Consider the following 19,474-nt stretch of genomic DNA (forward strand, 5'->3'; position numbering starts at 1 on the left):
TAGAGTGAAACTCTGTCTCCAAAAAAAAAAAAAAAAAAAAAAGAACAAAATGATGGGCTCAAAGTTGGTGCCTAATCACCTTGGGAACAGCCATTTTAAAAAATAAATTTGACATTAAATACTTCGGAATTTTGTAATTTTTGTTTAGGTTCAAACACCACCTTAAAGGCAATGCTTTCATAACAATACTTGTATCAAGCAAAACCTGCGTCTCAATCAGAGATGCACTTACTTATGAGAAACACAAGTCTGAATTTGCCTCCAGGAACTCAGTGAGTCAATAGGACCCAGGAAGTCAGGAGACAGGTGTATTTTATTCACCCTAATTTGGCCAGTAAGTCTTTCTGTGGCCTTAAGCAAATGACTAATCTGTCAGGCCTTAGTGTCCACACCTTAAATGGAGGGATGTGGCCCAGAGGGGCTGACCCTAACATTCCATGAATTCCTCCTGATTTTCTTAACTTGAAAGGCCCCAGCAGTATTCGTTAATTTAAACAAAATTAAACATAAACAAAGTTCATAGGGCTTTGTGCTAAGGTTCAGAAACAAGAATATTCTAGAGAAAGCAGCTCCTTGGTTGTTGTTGTTTTTTTTTTTTTCCCCGACATGATTACTAAATCCCAGAACCCATCATACCTCTGGGAATTGGCTGAATATGTTTCGCACCCTCATCCAATTTAAAATCCAGATACAGAGTTGGCGTGCGGGTGTAAACTTTAGACTGAAAAGAAAAAAAGAATTAATATTTTTCTAATAATAAGGCTCTTCTTTACTTGAGTAGGGCCCTTTGTAATAGGCCTGGGCCTGGATCCATTATATTTATAGTTCTTCCTAGGGAAGTGTCATTAAGGCCTGGGAGGACCGGTTCAGCCCCTGTTAAGTGTGGGGTTGCCCTCCTAGCTTTATAATATGGTTAACAAGCTAATTTCAGACGATGGCTGTCTCCCTATGGCAGAAGGTTCTCAACCTTCCTAATGCCACAACCCTTTAATACAGTTCCTCATGTTGTGGTGGCCCCCAACCATAAAATTGTTTTTGTTGCTACCTCATAACTGTAACTTTGCTACTGTTATGATTCGGAATGTAAATATCTGATATGCAGGATGTATTCAGGTGACCCCTGTGAAAGGGTCGTTCGACCCCCAAAGGGGTGGTGACCCACAGGTTGAGAACCGCTGCCCTATGGGCATTTCTCAAATATGGTGTAATGTTACCATTTTCCTGGCCAATAGTTGCTCCTACTTTCTTACTTCCAGTCTTCCATTTGAGATGGTAGATAATCTCACATCCAAATACTTGTTTCTTCCCCCAGGACTCAAGAAAGCCATTTCCATTTTGAAATTCAAAAAAGTGTCCTGTACGTATTTTTATTTTTTCTTACAAAAAAACCAAAAAGGTACTCTGCCGTGGCTGGCTTGAAAAAACCACAACACCAAATGTAAGAAAGGCAATGTTTTGCAGGATTTTCCATTGTAAACAGTGGCTTTGATCCCATCATAAGTTAAGCAGAGTTTGTAATTCAATATAATACCATCTTGAATTGTTGGCATAGACTAAAATCCAAGGGATTAGGATTGTTGCTATTAATTTTATGATGTCTCATTATTTATCACGAAGTCCGAGTGGTTCTATTCTACTTTTTTTAACTTAAAAATGCACATGAAAATGAAAAAGCACATGACATTAAGCTTGGTTGTGGAGTAACTAGAATTTTCATATGCTGCTGGTGGGACTATCCCTTGGTGCGAACACTGTGGAGACCTTTTTGGCCGTATGTAGTATGGATGAATATATCCATAACCTATGACCCAATCAATATTCCAACTCACAGATGTATATCCAATAGAAATGTTCACCTAAACACATGTACAAGGATCTTAATTGTGAACGGTCGATAATAGCCCACACTGGAAATAGCCCAAATGTCTCTAACAATAGAATGGATAAATGAATTAAAATATACTTACAGAGAAGAATACCATACAGCAGGGAGAATGAATGAGTTCAACTACACCCTAGAACTCATTTGAATGTAATACCTATATTGAGCAAATGAGGGCGGACACAGACCATACATCATATGAGTCCATTTCTATAAAGTCCCAAACAAGGCAAAACTAATCTATGGTGTCAGAAGTCAGAAAAGCAGTTACAATGGGAAGGTTAACAACTGGAAAAAGTTTAAAAAGAGGTTCTTCTGGGAGCTGTTAATGTTCTGTTTCTTGACCTGGCTTCAGGTTTCATGGATGTGTTCATGTGGTAAAAAGTTTCTGAGCTGTCCACGTGATTTGTTTACTTCTCTGTGTTCATGTTATATTTTAATAAAAAGCCTACATTGGTTAAAAACAAACATTTGTAAGTAGACCAAAAGAGAATTGAGAGACCGGAAGTATTTGCTATGCTTGAATGAGGTGTAATTTTGCAGATAATAATTATGTAAGCTCCATGAGGAGATGAACATTTCTGCTTTTTTCACTGCTTAATCCCCAGGGCTAACCAACTGTGTCTGTCTCATCGTAGGTGTTCAATAAATATTTAATGAATGATGTTTCATAATAGAAAATCCCATGTATAATAATACATCTATTGACAGTATACATATGGTGCTCGTTAACATCCTTACCTACATGTACCAAAATGCCTCTCTTTAGAATAGTTGAATTTGGTAAGGTCAAAAGGTATGTCTATACAATAAATTTTGGAATAGAGAATTGTAAATAAAACTATCAGAAGATTTTTGCCTGTTCTGTGAGTGTCTCCTATTGAAGCTTTGGAGTTTAAAATGGGCTGGAAGAGTTTTGCATGGCTTAGAAGGTCAAGCTGCATTAATACAGCTCCAAAGACTGGAAAAGCAAATTCTCCAGTGCATACATAAATGAAAGCAGAAAAACCTGTGACATCAAGGGCTGCCTGAGGCCAAAGATTCACAGTCAATGTGAAGAGCGCGAGACATACATAAAAGAAGGGCAGCAGCACATCAGAGACATGGGGTTTGACTGTCCAAGATCATTAGGGGTGGAAGGCACCATCTGGAAAGGGATTGCTTTTGTTGGATGAAGACTTCTACAATTACCTCTGAAAAGGTCAAGGGTGAACCTCCAGTAACATGTGTTGGATGATTCCTCTGCTTGGGTAACATTTTGCTCTCTTTCAGACAAAGGATCCCTGTTTGTTTAAGCAACTTTCTCAACCTCTGCCTCGGTGGCAGGTGCGGTATCCCTTCCTACAGTGAAGAGATTAATTGCAAAATGGTTCTTGATTTAATTTTTCTTAGTATTCTCCTAGAATGTAGTCCCCAAAATAACCATTAACTGGAAACCAGGAGTCTTTGATTCTGGCATTGCTTTTCATGCTGACTAGCAAAGCACTTTTCTTCTTCTGGGTTTGGTTCACTCATCTGGAAACCCTATAAGGGGACTCACTCATGTTTAAGTCTATTTCTAGTCCTGAAACTAATTTTTTAGACTAGTGGTGTAGGGAAGTGAGAATGTAGCTGGAGAGAGGGAGGGCAACTAGAGCTATGGGGAGTTTTGGGGGGCCTCTGGTTAATTCGCTCTCTTCTTGCCCTCAACCTTAGTCATCAATCTGCTGACCTACCTGGCCCTTTTTCTTCTGTCCTTCATGCCTCTAGCTTCTCAATCTAATCCATATTGTCCCCAAACAGTAACTCGCCTCTCTGAAAGCACAATTACACGGACACAGACATGCAATGTGTGTACACACACAAACACATAGTGTTCTATATTCATTTATCTATTCATTAAAAATTTTTAAACAGAAACAGAGAGACTTTATAAAGCCATAAATATATTCTATTCTCGTACACTGTGAAAAGGGCTAAGAGAAAATCTTAAATTCATTTGGGAGGTGTTTTTCACAACATCTACAACCTAAAATAGGATTCCATTTCTAGTATTTTTTTCACATTGACTATTGGATCATAGAGGGTTTCTTTTTTTTTTTTTTTTTTTAATTTTTTTATTAAATCTTAAGTGTATACAATGATATGATTATGGGGCATCATACACTCACTTCATAAACCATTTGACACATTTTTATCCCAGTGGTTAACATAGCCTTTCCGGCGTTATCTCAGTTACTGTGCCAAAACATTTATATTCTACATTTACCAAGTTTCGCAAATACCCCCATAGAGGGTTTCAATGTAATATTCCTCAAATAATCAATGACTCCATATCCCCCTAAATGCAATGTTAGGATGCAACATTATTCTAATTCATCTATGAGATAAAACTCCACTCGGAAGCTGTTCCCATGAAGTGTGTGTGTAGGGGTCTGTACACATATACACACAGACTTTTGAAAAGCAAGTAGGTTTTTTTTTCAATTTTGTTCTCCTGTGGTGACTCTGTTGAAACAGCAAGTGTTAATTATGTTCATTTAACTCGAAGATGATAATGTCAGCCTTGAATGTACTTTGAGCAAACCTGGGTTTAGTTTTTCTATTACACACTCTGATAATTTTTAACCGTAAAGAATTTTTGACAGTAGGCACATTTTCCCTGTGTCCTGTTCTGTTTGTTTTTATATATAGTATTAAACTAGTAAGATAGCCTAAAAATGGAACAAAAATTTCATTAAATCATTCTTTGCTAGTTAAAACTTAAGTTATCCATGTCCCTATTTCCACAGGATTAAGATAAATTGGTCCACGACAAACTAAGAAAAATCCCTCTGTAAATCTGTTTCAGCATGGACAGAACTAACGTAATTGTTTTTTTTTTTTTCTTTCCTTTTCTCTGCTTTGGTTCTGATTAATAATACCTGCAGAGGACTCAGTGCCTGTAGCTCAGTGGCTAGGGCGCCAGCCACATACACCAGAGCTGGTAGGTTCGAATCCATCCCAGGCCTGCCAAACAACAATGACAACTACAACCAAAAAATAGCCAGGGGTTGTGGTGGGTGCCGGTAGTCCCAGCTACTTGGGAGGTTGAGGCAAGAGAATTGCTTAAGCCCAAGAATTTGCTGTGAGCTGTAATGCCACAGCACTCGAACCAGGGAGACACAGTGAGACTCTGTCTCAAAAAAAAAAAAAATAATAATAATAATAATACCTGCAGAGGTACTAAAATCTTTTCATCTTTCTTCTTTCTTCTCATTTCATAATTCTCTGTTGAAAGTATTTAGAGCACCTTCCTTTAAAGATTTTAGCCTATAGTAGAAAAGCCTAATGGCTTAAAATTGTAAGGTTCATCTATCACGTAGGCAAAGCTTCTAGAAGGCAAGTAATATAACTTCATAAGCGGTTAGGGGTAAATTATGGCTTACCTGCAACAACAGGGATGCTACTAAATATGGGAGAATCTCATCTCTCTTTCCCTATCAATATGTCAGAACCAAACCCTTAATGAGTCTCACATACCACCCCAGTAATGACCACAAAACAAAAACTTGCCACTCACCCTGACCTTTGGTATGATACCCTTGTCAAGCTGGCTTCCTTCCTCTGCTTTTATTCATAAACATGATCTTAATTAGAAGATGAAATCACTGCCACATGGAAGCCATGTGACTTAAAAACATCTTCCCATGAAAAGGAACGTGCCTACCACATTGCCATGTCTGAGTGTAGCAAAAGAGTTTTGCCACTGCTCCTTTCACCCATTGATTCCTGAATGCTGCTGTTTTTACCACCATGCTGACAAGTGTCATGTGTCAGAGCTGTCATAAATATTTTTACATTTCTTTGGGGGAACTATTTTCAAAACACTTTACGATTTAGTGGTTTTTCAGGAAATGCACTCAAATTCTCAATTTTATTATACTATGTTGCTCAAGCAAATTGCTCCCAGTAACTGTACTAATGAGTGCCAATCCCCAGAACCCTGTAGGAGAAAGCAGCAGTGCTTCTGTTTGTCTCTACACACTCACACACACACAGTGGACCACCCCACTAGTGCTGGGCATTTTGTTTTATGGGGGTTTTCCAGCATCATTGCTAACTTTTGATGAATACCTTTCACATAAGTCTTTGACTAGCCTTCTAATTTTTTTCTTTCACAGTGAAATTATAAAGGTCTAGACAATGTGGCCAAGAGCAAACTGGTCAATGGAATCATCTGGTAAAAACAGCAATTTTGCTGAAAGTGTCTACTGCCACTCATTGATTTTTCTAGTCTTGGTAATTTTGTTACACGACAGGGATGTTTTTCAGCTCTTTATATGTCCTAAATATTGTTTATTTGTTTTTTTTCCAACAAATACCCTATTGTTACCGAGTTAACATATCTCAACAAGTCCCCTGCTGTACATTTAGATTCATTTTCCTTGCCACAAACATAGAAGCAAAGGATTAATTGCTGGGGGTAGAAAGTAAAAGCAAAGAAAAATATTTGAAAAGTAGACAAAAACTAAGAAAAAAAAGCTTAACCTAAAATAAAATATTTAAAGGCATTACCACGATAGTTCAAATACCAATATTTCAACAATCAGTACCTGACAGTATTTGTTTTTGAACAAATCATTCTCATTACTTGTTATACCAACTAACCTACTTTCATCCTAATTACTTTGGGTCAAATCACTTTTGGTCAAATTACGTTACTGTAAAAGTACTCATCAAAATGTTGACCATCTTATTTTTTTTAATCTTAGTTAATTTAAAAAGCAGAAATTGATGTTTCCTTACTCTTTAAATCTGACTATTAGTTTGGGTGATATTAATATTAATTTAATAAATATTACATATTGTTAATACAAGAATAACAATAACTAGATATATTGAGGGCTTAGTAAGTACCAGGCACTATTATAGGTGCTCTATATGTATTAATTAGTCCACTTACATTTTTATTTTAGTAAACCTTCTGTTCATTAACCTCTTTAGCTCTCCATTCATTATTTTCCTCATTCAAAAAATATTGGTTGAGAACCTACAATGTACCTGTCTTTGGATATATGTGTGTGTATATATATATATATATATATACATATATATATATGGTTTGCTTTCTAGTGAAGAAAAAAATTTAAAAAATTAAATATAAAATGACAAAATGTGGTCTATGATATAAAAGAAATAAACACAGAGTGGTACAGAGAGAAAAAACAAAATGGGGGGAGTAATGCAAGGGCTTGATAGGGAAACTACACTGAAGCATAAACTTGAATGAGAAGAGTTAAAGGTATGAGGCCTCTGGGCAGAGAATGGAGCAAAGCATGTCCTAAGTCCTTGAAGGCAGTGAAGAGCGTAAAGTATCCAGGGACTGAGAGGAGAGCAATATGGCAGGCACAAAGTAGCTGCTAGAGAGAATGACATGAGTTTAGAAAGTCAGGAAAGATCCAGTCAGGTGTAGACTGTAGTCAGGGATTCTCCTTCCACCACCTTCCCAGTCTCATGTTCTATTGGGCTTTGCACTGTTGAGAAAAATTGCATCAAGAAAAATTGCATCAATTGGGCTGCAATAAACATTCTGGTACAAATATCTTTGTTATGATGTGATTTTTGGTCTTCTGGGTATATACCTGGTAGAGGAATTATAGGATTGAATGGCAGGTCTATTTTTAGATCTCTAAGTGTTCTCCAAACATCTTTCCAAAAGGAATGTATTAATTTGCATTCCCACCAGCAGTGTAGAAGTGTTCCCTTTTCTCCACATCCACGCCAACATCTCTGGTCTTGGGATTTTGTAATATGGGCTAATCTTACTGGAGTTAGATGATATCTCAAAGTAGTTTTGATTTGCATTTCTCTGATGATTAAAGATGATGAGCATTTTTTCATGTCTGTAGGCCGTGCACCTGTCTTCTTCAGAGAAGTTTCTCTTCAAGTCCCTTGCCCAGCCTGCGATGGGATCACTTGTTCTTTTCTTGCTTATACGTTTGAGTATAAGTACACAGATATGAGTATCTGTGGATTCTGGTTATTAAACCTTTGTCGGAGACATAACCTGCAAATATCTTCTCCCATTCTGAGGGCTGTTTGCTTGCTTTACTTACTGTGTTCTTGGCTAAGTCATGGAAAAAGCCCAAGTGCCCATCGATCCACGAATGGATTAATAAATTGTGGTATATGTACACCATGGAATATTATGCAGCCTTAAAGAAAGATGGAGACTTTACCTCTTTCATGTTTACATGGATGGAGCTGGAACATATTCTTCTTCGTAAAGTATCTCAAGAATGGAAGAAAAAGTATCCAATGTACTCAGCCCTACTATGAAACTAATTTATGGCTTTCACATGAAAGCTATAACCCAGTTCTAACCTAAGAATAGGGGGAAAGGGGAAAGGGAGGGGAGAGAGGGAAGAGGTGGGCAGAGGGAGGGTGATTGGTGGTATTACACCTGCGGTGTATCTTACAAGGGTACATGTGAAACTTAGTAAATGTAGAATGTAAACGTCTTAACACAATAACTAAGAAAATGCCAGGAAGGCTATGTTAACCAGTGTGATGAAAATGTGTCAAACGGTCTATAAAACCAGTGTATGGTGCCCCATGATCACATTAATGTACACAGCTATGATTTAATAAAAAAAAAAGACATACTTTTCTCTCCACCACCGTATACACTCAAACTCTGTCATCACCCCTGTGTGAGAAAGCACACTTTCCTCTTCTCCTGGAGACCTTCAGGCTTTGAGGAAATGAAAAATATATTTACCAGATTATTTAATGCAAACTTCAAACTATCATCGTTTAGAATAGGCTGCTGCTCTTCAATGAAATGATGTCTTCTGTCCTCAATCCAAAGCATGCTGATTTCTGAATTCTTGATTATTTTAAAAAATTCTGATAAGGAGTGGGAGAGATTAGTTTCCATCCTCAGTGCCAAAGGTATCATGGGAAGGATTAAAACCCTGTAATCATATTTTGACATATACATGAAGTGCTACACAAAGAGAAGACAAGGAACTTGTAGGCAAAACGCCAATGGCTCTGTGTAGGGTGGGAGTTAGAGAGGGCCAGAAAACATTTGTAACTTCTATCAACCAGGAAGGATTGTGGACAGTCTTGAACATCAAGCTGTCCAGCTGATAAAGAATTTTGGACATGGCCAAATTACCCTACAGTCTAATCTCTATAGTATCCTTTTCCAAAGAGTCCTTTAATGAATAATAACATTCTAGTCCAGAGGTTCTCAACCCGTGGGTTGCAACCCACAGGAATTGTATTAAAGGGCCACAGCATTAGGAAGGTCGAGAACCACTGCTCTAGTCTCTCTCTCTCACACACTTTTTACTTATGGGAGAGGAGGTGAGGACAAAGGGCTAATGGGGAAGGGAAAACTGATGCTGACAGGACTCATGGTCCTGAAATTTAACCAGAGACATGTTAGTTGTGAAACTGTACTTTTATTTCTTCACTCTTTGAGTCAGCATCCTTGCCCCAAACTGGGTTACAGATGTTCCCATTTTTTTGGAAATTAAAACCAAAGAAGGAATAGCCATCTCTTATATAAATAATCTATCCATACCCCCCATAAAGGCAACAGTACATTAAAACCACCAATGGCCCCCCGAATGTGCTAACAGGGAGCCTTTCTAGCCTTTATCTCTGATCCATGGGTGATGTATTCCAAGATTGAGTCAGTAAGTGTATTGACTGATGCTAGAATATTTCTCATGGGGCTTTGTAATATTTTTAATCTCATCTAGTTACATTTGGTATTTACCAAGATTTTTTTAAGATTTCATACAAGAAAGTACATCAAGATGTAATATGGGAAACTATTTGGCAAAGGTTAAGATTTCCTAGAGCTCTGGGAACTAATGCCTTCAGACAGATATGACCCCTCAATCTTGAAACCTGGAAGTGCAGGTTGTGATTGGCTTTGAAAAGCATCTCATATTTTTGGGAGTTCTAGACTCATGCCTCCTAAGAACCTTGTTCAGATCCTAATACTCCATTGAAGCAATGGAAGAGCTGAATGAACAGAACTTTCCTGTCCGACGATTACATTTATTTTTCTTTTTTATTATTCATTGAGGGTACAAAGAATTAGGTTACACTGATTGTATCTGTTATATAAAGTCCCTCTCATAATTGTGTCCTGCCCCCAAGAGGTGTGCCATACACCGTGACCCCCATCCATCTCTCTCCCTCCTCCCCTCTCCCCACTTGCTCATTCCTTTACCTCCCCACCTTGTATTAGCTCATCTGCTGCCTTCATATTAGAATAGAGTACATTGGATTCTTGCTTCTCCATTCTTGTGATGCTTTACTAAAAGGATGTGTTCCACCTCCATCTACGTTAATACAAAAGATGTAAAGTCTCCATCTTTTTTAGTGGCTGAATAGTATTCCATGGTGTACATACACCACAGCTTATTAATCCACTTGTCCAACTATTATAGAAATGCACCAGAGATATCTTGATTTTTCAGTGAAATGCCACCTTGGAGTACCTATCTATACCTGTCCACAGAAGCAGAATTCTTTTTGTAAAAACAAATGTATCGAGGTATAATTTACCTACTGTAAGCTTCTGATGCTTCAAGTAATCAGAATTATGTCTGACACTGAATTTGCTCATCACATTTAGCATGAGTATGGTCAAATTATTCAAAAGCTATGTGATCCCAAAGATTTGTGCCTTGGTCAAAATAAAGTATTGTGTTTGGGTATATGTCAATACCAGATTTTAAAACACTGACCTCCACCTCACTTATATCCACCAGAGCTCAGCTTTTAATACAACTTTCAATAGTCTAAAGACAGCTCTTTGAAGCTGTCCTGTATTTTTTGCTGCAGTTAGAAAAAACCCATAATGTGTTCCCAAGACTTATTATATCCTAAAAGTGTAAGCCATGACAGCCATAGAAGTAATTAAAGTGTTCACTCATTTTTATTGAAGGTGACATCATGGTTTTTTGTAGCCTTTATTATGCTCTTAGTCTAAATTTCCTGCTAATTTATAATCCTGCTCACCAGGGCCAAGGATGTTTGAATGGTATGGGATGTAGTAACTCTGATTTAAAAGCACACCTATCCATTCTTCACTTACTGGCAAGAAGAGGTCTTGTGTATACCACTGGAATGTACTTCCTAGGTGATTGGGTCAGCGAGGACATTTCGAAAGAATAAGAACATCTGGCACCCTTTGTGCACACCAAGAACGATATTTCAGGAGTGAGTGGGCTGCCCTGGGCAAGAGCAACCTTTTGTACAGCTGATTTAAGCAGATCCCGACCGCTGTTTATCTGAACATTCCTAACTGCAAATGAAGTGCCAACTATGGCTGCCTAGCACAGGACAAATACTTTGAAGATACTGATTACATTTCTTTGGTGTCCTCCTATTTACTAAACAAGCCTAACAGACCTAATTGTGCCCATTCTTAACACTGACTCAGAGCCAAGTTTTACACTTGTCTGTGGAATGATGCTGATCATCTGTTCAGGCTCCATGGCCTGTGTTGGCCAGTCCTATAGAATAAAACGCTTCGTGAAATTGGAGATGAGGCAGGACTGCACACGGCATGCTGGGGGCTTAACCTCAGGTCGTACCATCTAAAACCCTGGGAGACAGGCATGCAGGAATATACACATGGCCAACATCAGCCTTCGGTACAACTCAGAAGTAGACAAACTTGGCCTTGGATTTTTCTCTATCCCCATGTTTTGAATCATTTCCTTCCTTTTGACCTGCTTCAACTTCAGCTTTCAACTACATTTTGAAAAATTTAGTTATGCAATACATGAATATTGTATTGGTCTGCCCATCAGAAGGAAGACTGCTTTTGTTGAGTCTGTAGGACACATGAACATTCTCCAAAGCTTGTTGTGGAAGTAAAAATAGCAACCGCTTACTTACAGAGAGCTTACTCTGCATGCGTTCTTAGTGCTTTATAGATATCAACCAATTGAACCCTCCCTGCGTCCCTCTGAGCTGGGTCATTAGCATTATCTCCATTTTTTAGATGAGAAAACTGAGGCCCAGGGAGCTTGTGACTTTTCCGGAGTGAGTTAGTGAACCCAGGCCATCTGGCTCCAGACTGCCCCTCTCTGACCCCAGTGGGGCTGAGGTCTCTTCAACATTTGCTTCTGACAATGGAATTTAGAGCAGCAAAAGGCAAGAAGAGGCGGTTTTTTTGGCAAAAGAATTATGTTCCAAAGAGAGCTGGTAATAAATATTGCAGATTGGCTGACTGATAAGGATGGAATGGGGTTTGGAGAATTTCATACTCTCGTGAAATAAACATGTGATTTTTGACCTTCCAGAAGTGACAGACACTATTCAAACTATGTCATTTTTATATTTTCCCCCCTTTTGGCCTTCACTTTAGACTGTGCTGTCCTGGTAGAATCTTGCTCAGAATGGGCGATGGCTCTACAAAGACTGAATAAATGCTCAGACTACACACAGCCTGGGAAACTGGGATGCATCTAGCCTCAGGAATATCAAAAGGACAGTGCTGTTTGTTCATCAAGGCATACAGCACCTTGCACAAAAACCCCTCACCATTTTTGTGGATGTAGGAACTGAAGTTCAGAAAAGTTAAATGAGATTTGCCAAAAGCCGAGTACCAGACCGACCATTTAACATCTTTTATAGGAGTCTGATCAAACTATTCTTCAAGGTGGCCCCCACGCCCAGGAGTGTTACAAAGAGTGGCCCCCCGACAACAGCATCAGCGGGCATCCCCCGGGAGCCTGTTACCAATGCAGAATCTCGGACCCCACTCCAGACCTGCTGACTCGGAATCTGCATTTTATCAAGACCCTCAGGTAATCCACATGAATACTAAAGTCAGGGAAGTGCTGGAATGGTCACTAATTCCATTTCCACTAATTACTAATTCCAACTAGATATTTTCATATTAGGGAGGGGAGTTGTTGTTGATTGGTTATAAATACATCAATCTCTTGAAAGATATACAGTATATTCCTCAGCCTTATCTCATAATTTACCTTAAAATCATCTTTCTGATACAAAATGATCTTCAGATTGCATTTATGGTAGATCTACATCTTTTAAGTCCCCCATCATTTCTTGGTGAGCAGAGATTAAGGCTTCAGATGTGCAAAACTATGTTTCTTATGAGACCTATAAAGAAATGGCCAATGCCCCCCCATCTTTGCAATCACTGACACTAGTGTCCTTTCTTCAGGGCAGCAAATCCCTTTGGCACAGACTACAGACATAAACCTTAGCCCAGCTCCTGCTCCTGCTTGACTTACCCCAAGTAATCAAAAATAATAACATCCACCACTTAACATGGTGTTTACAATGTGTCCAGTGCTGTTCTGAGAGCTTAATGGAGAAAAAGTTACTTAATCCTCATAGAAACTCTATTTTATGGATGAGGAAACTAGGCACAGAGAGGTTAAGTGGCTTTCCCAAGGCCACACAGCTAGTTTATGGTAAGAATCTAACCCAGGCATTCTGTCTCTAAACTGCATACCAGTAACCATGGCACCTCGCTGCCTTTCCAAATCCAAATTAATGCTGCCCAAGGTTCTGAAAGATGTTATTATTAAATGCTGGCCTCTTATCATGGTGATTTATCATTTACTTAGGAGAATATGATTGGCTTCAGAAGTTTTACTTAACAAAAAGAAGTAATAGAGACTTACAGCTACTAAGACATTATTTTACAAAGTTAAAACACTATCTCAGGTCTCTAATCCTGGGTTGTGATTGCAAGACCACATGGTCTGCTTCTTGAAAGTGCTTTAAAATGACCTTCTGATTGTAACCGGAACCAGCTCCAACCTTAAAATCGCCTTATGTCTTCTATAAATAAGAAGCAGTTGCAAACTCTAAGGATTGAAGATATTGCTGGCTTTGCCTGGCTATTAAAACACGGATCTGATTTCTCTTTTTAGCTTCTGACCTCTCTTTTTCTAAATAAAATTTTATGGACAATTCCAAATATACAACCAGGCAAAGTCTTGTGCTCCAGTGGAAGTGGAGCGGGGGTGGGGGCTTGGAGAGGGGACCTGCTGTCCTCACTATTCACAAGGCTCAATATCCCCTAAAGGCATGTCCCCAGAACCCTAGAGTCCCAGAAACGTGCAATGCTAAACACCACATGAGGCAGAGTGAATGGCTTCATATCTGCATCAACTCAGCTCCCCTTAGTTTCCATCTGCCCGATTCTACACCCAGCCATGTCCTCTGGCCTTACGCCAGCAAGACCTCAGGATTTTAACTCTCTTCTGTTGAGCTGAGAGGAAGGAAGCTCTTCACAAACAGCTGAAAAGGGGCACTCACTGCCCAGTGCTTGGCGAAATAGCAACAGAGAAACACAAGAGAGGTTTGTTTCAAACTTCAGAATAAGCTCTAGGCCTGCCAGGGGTGTGGACAGCAGTCAGATATGCTTAGCAGGGGACAACTTTCAATTGTTCTTCCTGTTCAAAAACAAATCAAAATAATACAATACACCTAGGCATGGTATAGGTAAAGAACTGTGGTGGAAACACAGGGAACTGTGCAGGAAACACAAAAACCATTAAGTTCCGACCAATAATCATGACCAATCTGTTAACTGTGTGATGTCCACTGAGTGGCTGGGTAGTGGTCATTGCCAAACCATTATCCCTGCAGATGCAGATTTAAAAATGAAAATTTATATAAGTTAATATTTAAAATCATTTTAAGTGCTGGTTGCTGGCTGGGAGAATGGCAAAGTAGCATCCACCATCTTAATGCTCTCAATGCCATGTGTGATACTTGATGTCAAGGCCCCAATCAGACCCTCTTGGATGCCTTTTAACCATTGCTGTGCCCTCTATCCCAAAGTTAATGGCTGTAACCAATGACTATCGAATGAGGAAACATGACAGCCCAGATCCCTTGCCCGCAGTGGGTCAGGACAACTCTGAGGCATATTGATCCGCCCCAGCCCCCTGCAGGATGGAGCTAGAGACACTGTCTTCTGGACTTAGCCTGAGATGGGACCTTTCTTGGCTTCCTCCCCTATCTTGTCCTGGTTTCTTTTACTGTTCTTCTAGGAGTACTTTTTAAAAACGCATTTGCATAGGAAGCCTCATCTCAGGGTCTGCTTCTAGGAAACCCCACCTAAGAGAACACAGTACCCCGAAGCAGTTCAGGTGCGCAATTAACACCATATTTGCCACACCCCCTTCCTCCCACAAATGTGTCCATAATCTTTTGCCTGACTTTATCTCATTTGATCAAAAAGGTGGGACCCTTATCCTAAACAGTATAAAGTCTCAGTTTAAAAGGATGTGCAGGGTATGTCATGTATAGGTTTAATAAATAATGGCCAAGTTAATTTTAAAAAATAAACCGTCTATAATGTAGTAATGTGCTTTACTTACTAAGTTGGGCATAAGTAATTTACATAATTCTTTGTGAAGTGCCATTGGTCTTTCTTTTCCATTTTTTTTTAAAGGTTGTGATCTTGTAATACCAAGGAGCTAGAATTGCAAGCATAAACTTACACTATTAAGTGAAAGTAATTAAGCTAAATCAGCACCTATACTAAGACATAGCTTGAAAATTGCTTTTTGACCAAATTACTTATATGAACTTGCTTTCTTATAATTTTCCTAACTTTATAGGCTTTTATGCAGCAAAACAGTTGCATAAAATGGGTTCCATTAGGTTACACTTATTCTGATACCTAGGAAGCAAGTCCAACCCAGGGGTCATGAATTATGTTATACCCAGTGACAGTTGATAACCCAGAAGCGGCCAGCCTATGTTACTGCATACTTCAGATTTCATGGACACACAGCATGGCTTACCTTTATCCCCAGTGCTTCTCCAGAGATGACCGCGATGGTTACGCCATCTTTAGTGGGCTTTGGAATTTCTTTGTTTTTTAGCTCTTGGTACTGAGGCTCCACCATCTTTTCGGAACCCCTCAGGTTAACCCACAATTGTAGGCCATGTGCGGGCTCCTCTGAGCAAGGCATCTCAGCATGCAGGATGCCCCGGCCAGCAGTCATCCACTGCAAACACCAAAGCAACAAGGAGGAAAGTTAACTATACCCCTGACAAGTCTGCAGGTGGAATAACTACAACGCTGTTGCTAAGTAAGGCATCATACAGCTGCTGCTGTCAGAGTCCCAGGGCATCCAGAGAAATAACAAACATCAGTGACAGCTGCTGGAGCCCTTTCCAGTTTTCCAAATGCTTCCTATGAAATCAATGCATCAGAACCGAGATTTCTACAAATTGAAGAATGCTCTCTCTGATATCCCTGAGTCTTAGATGGAGGTCTATGATGGAGAGTTGCAGACAGACGTGAGCAAAGCAGGGTTAGGAAGGGGGAGAGGCCAACCAGCAATGCAGTTATAGCAGAGGCTTCAGCCAATCTGAGGGGAGCCATGGAATTGGGATGAATCTTCAGAATTGTCCCGACTTAAGGCAAGGTGGCCAAGTTTTTGCCCCTCCCTCTACATCACCAAGCCACTCACTGTGAGCCACCCCCAAGGAGAAAGCACAACTTTGGGAGGGACAATTCCCTGCTACAGAGGGCTGGTCCCAGGGAGGGATGCAGCTGTGAGCCTCGGCAGCCAGTATTCTCAGCAGCTGGAGGATTACGTATGGGCCTAAATCCACTTTTGGAGGCCTCCGGTAGCCACTATGCTGTGGACAGCCGACTTGCCTCTCTGCTTACTCCATCCCAGTAATGGAGTCCTTACTACTTAGAGAAAAATTTATTGCCTCTAGTGTTCTGCATATTCTTCAAGTGGTCATCTATTTCTTTATTAAGAGTGGAGTAGGAGGCCAGTCCTGGACACTAATCTCAGAATCTGGGGATGAGGACGGAACACGTTAGATGTGTATCCTGCCTTCTTAGCTTGGGTTCTTCCACAGAAGATCCCAAGACAAGGACTTCAGAGCAGGTAGTCTATTAGGAAAGTGATGCTGAAAGCACAAGGGAGTAGGGGACAGTGAGACAGGCAAGGGAGAAAGCTAAAGAGGAGCGTAAATAGCAGATTTCAAAAGCTAAAGAGGAGCGTGAATAAGCAGATTTCACTTGTGGACAGCTGGGGCTCAATTCCACTGGGAAGCAAGGTAGATGCACTTTAGAATTGTTACACAGAGGAGAAGGGAAGATGGGGCATTTAGACTCTGAGTCCCATCTCTCACTGACCAGGAATCCCCCCCTAGGAGTGTTAAATCCCACGCATATCTAGGCCACCCAGCACCTGGGCTGCAGACAGTCCTCGGACAAAGAATCAGCACTTGACATGAGATGCTATGTGCACATATGGAAACCATCACCCCCTGAACTCAGAGGTGGGCCAAGGGGCTGGGAAGTAGGCTCCAAACAGCACCTTCCACAGAGCCCTCATGGAGAGAAAAATCCTTACATGAACAATCACACAAATAATGACTGCCATGACGATTGTGCTTGGTGCTGTGAGGAATGACAGTGTTCTGTGAGTACGTGAAGTGGCCTGCCCAGTTCAAGGCAGCTTACCTGAGGGTGCAACCTTCAGGCTGAGATCCAAACAGGGAGTAAGAACTGACCAGGGGAAGGGGAAGAGGAAGAGGATTCTGTACAAAGGCAACAACAGCATGTAAAACGAGACTTTGAGACAAGAATGAGCAGCATTTTCAAAGATTGGAAAGATCAATGCATATTTTAGACATTTCTTCCTTTCATTAAGTCTAAATAGGTTTCTGCTCCTATTTGAAAAGGCTTGTTAAACCTTCTGGTGTAGCAGTTGGCAAACTACAGTCTAAGGGCCCGATACAGTTTGCCACCTGTTTTTGTAAAGATTTGCTGAAACACAGACATGCCCATTCATTGACATGCTATCTGTGGCTGCTTTCATGATATCAATGACAGGGTTGAGAAGTTGCAACAGAGACCACATGGCCCCCAAAGCCTATTTGGCCACTATAGACAAAATGTGCTGACCCTGCTCTACAATATAAAATAGATCTAAACTCTTGTGCTGCCTTTCTTCTGTCTAATGATAGCTACTGGTGTCCTTCAAAGACATCCTCCAATTTTTAGGCATTTTCCTGTTCCATTAAAAGCTTTCTTTGTATCTTCAATACCTTGATTATCGTTTTTAGATATAAGCTAGTTTGCCAATTATCTTTCTTGAAATGGCCCACCTCACTTACTAGCTCTGAGGCTATGGCATCTTTTTTTAAACAGCTTTAAATCCCCCATTCCCTAGTTTTAAAAATAAGATAAGGATAATACTTATCTCAAAGAGATCATGATATAAAAATGCTGAGTAAATCGAAAGGTACTCTGCAATCATCATCCTAATCAAATGTGAAATTGCAAGCAGTCCCTGAGTTACAAACAAAATAGGTTCTATAGGCTTGTTCTTAGGTTGAATTCATATGTAAGATGTAACAGGTGCATTACCTATTACTTGTAATAGCCTCTATGCACAAGTAGAAGTCGTGCCCCACGGGCTACAGCCAGCAGGGCTATCATTTTGCAGGGTTGATTAGTCAGATGTTTGTAACTCAGGGACTTATGGTAATAGCCTCCATTCATAAGTGCAAGTTGTACTTAAGTCAGACGTGTATAACTCAGGAACTTCCTGTATAACAACAGAGGAAGTGTTGACCAGCACCTCACACATGGTATGGATTGCAGAAGTCACCACTGACTACCATGATCAGGACGTGTCCAGTCATCATGTCTACCTTTGTAGGCAGTCTATCATGTTCTGCTCCAGTGAGAGGTTTACTCTTGACTGTTCATCACAACTCTGTCCTTTTGCTTTTTTGTCTTTAAATTCAATGAACGTGTTTCAAACAACATGATTCCAATATGTGCAATTAGCATTCCAATATATGTGTGTGTATGTGTGTGCGTGTATTTATACACAGGGGTGCTAAAACATGTATACAGATTTTAAGAAAGGAAAAGACTGTATTTTATTTGTGATACAAGTCACAGTTGACTTCAGCAATCACAAGAAGTCCTCAACATACTTGCATTCACCTTTTGTTATTGATATATATTGAGTATTACTATTTGAATACAATTTTTTTCTTTTCTTAAAATATGTATACATTTTTGCCACCCTTACAAAACTGGAAAAGACAACCTAAACATTTTAGAGGATTTTAATTGTAACACATCTCAGACAAAACTAGATTGGTGGAGGGGTTTGGGTCATTGTCTTAAGTGACAACACTTAGCCCTGCAAATGACTTGGAAGACAAATAGTAAAGTGGCTCAGATGCAGCAGAGAAGTCTAGAACGATGAAGACGGAAATGGTCTCTGAATTTGCCAATTGGGACATCACATATGATCATTACCCAAATAGCTTCCAGTAAAGGTTTAGAAGGAGCGTGTGGAGAAGTTAACCCTAATTTCAGTGAGGGAGGGACAAAACAGAAGATGAAGTTGAGACATGAGAAATGTAAGAAAAAAAGATGGCTGGGAACTAAGAAGTGATCGAAGGGTTGAGGAAAATGTGACAGGAATATGAGAGACTGTGTGGGTTTCCAGGCTGCGTAGAAGGATCTGTAGAAAAGGAAAGAAAGATCAAGGACATAATAGAAAGAGGGTAGAAAGGGCACCTGTATGGAGAAGTAGGCGGGGCCAA

At 39.9% G+C, this 19,474-nt stretch overlaps 1 protein-coding gene across 1 annotated transcript in view; it reads right to left on the bottom strand.

The window, feature by feature from the left end:
• PIR (pirin) overlaps positions 1 to 19,474 on the bottom strand; it is a 60,839-nt gene that overhangs the window by 21,892 nt on the left and 19,473 nt on the right. Inside the window, exons 5-6 of the mRNA XM_053580380.1 lie at positions 15,679 to 15,885; positions 637 to 721 (exon numbers count right to left, since the gene is read on the bottom strand). Of these exons, the coding sequence (XP_053436355.1) occupies positions 637 to 721; positions 15,679 to 15,885 (292 nt within the window). The remainder of the gene's footprint in view (positions 1 to 636; positions 722 to 15,678; positions 15,886 to 19,474) is intronic.

The sequence above is a fragment of the Nycticebus coucang genome, chromosome X (assembly GCF_027406575.1).
Source record: "Nycticebus coucang isolate mNycCou1 chromosome X, mNycCou1.pri, whole genome shotgun sequence".
Classification (NCBI taxonomy): domain Eukaryota; kingdom Metazoa; phylum Chordata; class Mammalia; order Primates; family Lorisidae; genus Nycticebus; species Nycticebus coucang.